This window comes from Eschscholzia californica, unplaced genomic scaffold (assembly GCF_041429995.1).
Source record: "Eschscholzia californica isolate CP2 unplaced genomic scaffold, dmEscCali1.0.p SCAF_2, whole genome shotgun sequence".
In the NCBI taxonomy this organism is placed as follows: Eukaryota; Viridiplantae; Streptophyta; class Magnoliopsida; order Ranunculales; family Papaveraceae; genus Eschscholzia; species Eschscholzia californica.
Genome location: NW_028238309.1, coordinates 32,118,840 through 32,123,574, shown reverse-complemented (window position 1 = coordinate 32,123,574; position 4,735 = coordinate 32,118,840). Strand labels below are relative to the sequence as shown.

The 4,735-nt window shown below is 37.5% G+C and overlaps 1 protein-coding gene across 1 annotated transcript; it reads left to right on the top strand.

Annotated features, from left to right (window-relative positions):
* Positions 1–905: 905 nt before the first annotated feature.
* On the top strand, positions 906–3,495 carry LOC147557422 (Ubiquitin carboxyl-terminal hydrolase family protein). The gene is made up of 2 exons (XM_086658285.1): positions 906–1,169; positions 2,155–3,495. Exon 2 carries the CDS (start codon positions 2,227–2,229, stop codon positions 3,466–3,468), a length of 1,242 nt encoding a protein of 413 aa, XP_086514411.1. The 5' UTR covers positions 906–1,169; positions 2,155–2,226; the 3' UTR covers positions 3,469–3,495.
* The last annotated feature ends 1,240 nt before the right edge of the window (positions 3,496–4,735 follow it).

Below are 4,735 nucleotides of genomic sequence, written 5' to 3'. Positions count from 1 at the left end.
AAATAAGGGATTAACTATTAACTTCCATTGATTAGACAAAGAAGAAGATTAGAAGAAGGGAAGGTTAACTATTTAACTACTTAGGTTAGGTTAGGTCAACTAGAGGGTAAAATTGTATTTCCCTTTTCATGTATTTTGAAACTATTATATTTAACACTTTTTTTGAAAAAAGGAGTCCAAAACGCAACTCTGGAAAAAGGGAGTCCAAACAGCAAGTCAATTATACGAAAGGGGGTCCAAACGGCAAATCTCCTTGTTACATATGTCTTTCGGGATGGCAAAGCACAGCATTTGGTATCGGGGAACAGCCGCTGCGATAGTTGAGATGACTAACGAGCGACCAGCTTGGGATAGGAGGTTAGTTTGCCATTTGGCAAGCTTGTTATTAATCTGGGAAAGAAGAGATTGGAAGGCAGAGTTTTTGTTTTTGTCGATGAAGAGCTTAGTGCCAAGGTATTTGTCGCCAGTCGAGGATTGATGAACCTTAAGCTCCCGAATATTCATATGCTTGAATTTTGGGTGCGAGTTTTTAGAGAAGAAGATATTAGATCTAGAGTAGTTAATCATCTGACCCGACGCATCGCTAAATTCTTTCAGGATGTTCTTGAGATTGTAGATATTCTCAAGGGAATTTTGACCAAAGATCAGACAGTCATTAGCAAAGAGAAGATGAGTAATGGTAAGATCCGACTTAACAATCGGGAAGCCGATGAAAGGGTGTTAGCTATTCTGCTTAACAAGAAGACAGCTAAGACCTTCCATGACGATCGCAAAGAGGAAGGGCGAAAGAGGGTCACCCTGTCTAATCCCCCGACTGATATTGAAGATTAAACCGGGTCGACCATTAATCAGGACCGCCATGGAACACCCTTCCTTACTTTATTTCCAGTCCTGTTTAGTTTCTTGTATGAATCAAAAAAAAAAAAAAATTAAAAGGGAAAAAATATGGGGTGCCAAATTAGTTGAGAGAGAAAAAACAACGCAGTTCAAGAAAATTTAGCCGAGGGAGAGGGAGAGAGAGAGAGAGAGAGAGAGAGAGAGAGAGAGAGAAAAGAGATGGAATACATCACACACAGTGAATTCGCAGGATTTGGCGTCGGGACTTTGCTCTTCTGCGCCACCATTGCTGCCCCTAAAATAGATGCCCTAATTTCATCTTCCTAAAGAAGGTAAATAAATCTAACCCCTCGTTAATCTTCTCCACTTCCTTTTTTCTTTGAATCGAAATCAAGTAAGTGCATTCTAAATTAGATTAGAAAACTGAAAACTTCTGAATTTATTTTTCTTGCTTATGCTTCTTCCCAAGTAAGTGGTTTTCAGGGAAGTTCTATTTTTATCTGAATATTACTCCTAAAGTTAAATTTCTTGTTTAACCATTTGAATATTGCTTTAAAAAATTGAATTCTCTATAGTGGGGATCCATGGGAATTATCAGAAGTTGATGTGATTGAAAGGGAAACTCAATTCCATTGATTCTTAACTATTTTTAATTTATTTAATTTCTTGGAGAATTCGGATACCCAAAATTTTATCCTTCAAAAAAATAGAAATGGAGAGTTATCTTGAAGTTCAGTTGGATTTCGGATTTTGTTTTCTTCAGACACTAGTGAGAAAAATTGGGGCAATGAGTATTAAGAAAGTTATGCTAATTATACTACTTTAGCGAATAGGCAAAAACTGTTGATGGAAGATCACTTTAGTAATGATGAGCTTATGAAGGACGCATTAGGGATGTGTCATTGATCCCTTTCAATATGGAGGTTTAACACAGTTACAATTTATACTTCATCAATGTTGCAATATTAATAGTCAAATCTTGTGTCAAGTCTATAATGTATCGTGACATAATTATTTTGAACTGTTCTATATGATTCGGGCGTGCCTCATCGTCATCCTATACACATAATATGGGAAAGTAGATGATTTGAAGTCACATGGCATCGGTGGTATGAGGACTGAGGGTATAATGACTTCCCCAAAATGTCCTCTCGAAGTGTAATATCTCCTTTTTCTCTTGATTTGAAGTTTTTCTACGTTTCAGTGGTTTAATTTCATATGATTTGTATTTTGATGCACTTGATATGGAGAAGAAATATTATCTGAAATAGAATCGTTTCTATTCGTCTTGACTTGCACTCTTCTATTGGTTTTAAGGGTTGGAAGGTGAGAATTGTTAGGTGCACTCCAACTGTTCGACATAAGTTTCCATTGAAGATTAATTGAATCATGCACCGGAGGTCGGTGACACACTTTAGTTCTATGCACTCTAAGCTTGAAAAAAAATCTAGTATCTTTTCTGATTTTGGTTCAGCACCAGTTCCTCCAAGTTCCTCTATTTCCTTTGTTCAAGTCATGCATAAAACGTCTGGTGGAAGACCCAAGAAGAAAATCTATCCAAGAGTTTATGAATTAGACAGAGCTATGGACCTGCAGAAGAAGCCCTTTGTCATTCTTGAGCTGAAAAACATTATACTCAGCAGTAAGAAAAACTATATCCTAATTAGAGATCTCGAAAAAGAAGTTGGGTTTGTTCAGAAATGGAATTTTATGTCTGTCATTGAAAAATATCCTTCAATTTTTCATGTCAGTGGTGGTGGTGGAAGCAGATTACCAATTTTGGTTAGACTCACAGACAAGGCACAAAAGGTTGCAGCGGAAGAAGCTGAGGCTAGAGCCTCAATGGAACCTATTTTGGTTAGAAACCTCAGGAAGCTATTAATGTTGTCAATGGACTGCAGGATCCCATTTGAGAAAATAGAACTCATTGAGTCTGAGTTGGGTTTGCCTAGAGACTTTAATCAGTCCTTGATTCCAAATTACCCCGAATACTTCTCAGTGAGAGATTTTAATGGAAGACCTTATCTTCATTTGGAAAGTTGGGATTCTTCTTTGGCCATCACTTCCCGGGAAGAGAAACTAAAACTTGTTGCAGCAGATGATAACGACAAGTGCAACTCACATTTTAATAAAGAAGTGAATATCAGTAGAGATGGTAATTTGCATGGTCCTTTTGCATTTCAATTGAATTATCCTGCTGGTTTTAGACCGAACACCAGATACCTTGAGGAAGTCCACAAGTGGCAGAAAATGTCATTCCCTTCACCATATTTAAATGGGAGAAGGTTTGATCCTGCAGACCCGAAAGCTCGTAAACGTGCCGTTGCTGTTCTTCATGAGCTTCTGAGTTTAACAATGGAGAAGAGGATGAGTTCTTCTCAGTTGGATGCATTTCACGCAGAGTACCAGTTACCATGTAAGTTATTACTTTGTTTGGTTAAGAATCACGGCATCTTTTATATCACGAATAAAGGAGCAAGGAGTACTGTATTCCTTAAGGAAGCTTATGATGGTTCAAATTTGGTAGATAAATGTCCTCTGCTTAAATTTAATGATAAGTTTGTATCACTTGGTTGTAGAAGGGATTTTGATGTGAGAAGTAATACTACACAATCGCCACATAATTGTTGATAATTGAAAGACATAACTTTTTTTCCATTGCATCTCTTTCTCCGGCAGTAGTTTATTCATATTTGTGATATGAAAATTTGCAACATCAATTGAGCGAACCTGTGCCGGGTTTTTTGGTTTTGACAGAGCTATCTATTCTCATAGAAGAAATTTATCTGTAAATTTTTCTCTTGATATGTCCAGAGCAAGCTAGTTAAAGTTAGGACATTCTTTGTATGCAGAACCTATTAAAAATTGTTAGGAATCCTAAGCAAGTTAAATAATATTGTAGAGGGTGGTGTAGTGTCGACCCTCTTTGGTGGTCTTATACTGTGAAGAGTTCGGTTAAGAGAGAAAGAGAAATTGTTGTTAAAACTAACGGACGTTAACCATAAGTACCTTGCAAGATTAAATCTCTTACATTATCAAATTACAGTTTAGAACGAGCAACAGTCTGCTGCTTCTTCGAGGTCCTGGCCACCAGAGATGAACCAACGAAGACACAAACATTATAGGTGGAATGCCACAAACCAGGGCAGCTTGCGCAGTTCGAATCTGAATAACCTGAAAGCAAATTACGACCCCCTTTATGAAGAGAAGTACCAGCACTAATAGTCCATTTGAGATATAGCAAATTGCGTTTAACCAATTACATATGAGGTTCTGCAAGGAATCCAAAATACTATAATTTTCAGTAACAACAGAGAGCAACCTGCCAAAGGAGTCACTCTTGGTCCAGTTGTAGTTGGAGTTGGACAGCTTGCAATCCGACATTTGAGTCCTCTGTAAAAGCTCCAAAGTGTATTTGTTGAGGTGTATGGGGGGGCAACAACACCTTAGTGTAGTACCACACATATCCAAATACTCCTTCAACACTCCCTTAAACCGTTCAGGAGCTCCATTAGTTTGAAATTTCTTTCGGGAGATTTTAAAGGGCCCCCTCATTTTTGTTAAAAGGCCTCCCCTTAGTGATAATTTAGCAAGTAAAATGGTTCATGGGGAGGCCTTTTAACAAAATTGGGGAGGCCTTCTAAAATTTCCCATTTCTTAATGGTGACATTAAAATGGTTTTCAGGTAGCACTTCAAACTTATTTAAGCTGGAAAGATTGTTCGACTGATTTCTTAGGCGATAAATCCAATTGAATCGTCTATGATCATCCACCAAAAATATAATGTTTATAGCCTATCAATGGAAGGAAATGGAGCAGGTTCCCATGTATATCCAATTGAATCCACTATGATCATCCACATAAAAAATATAATATTTATAGCCTATCAATGGAAGGA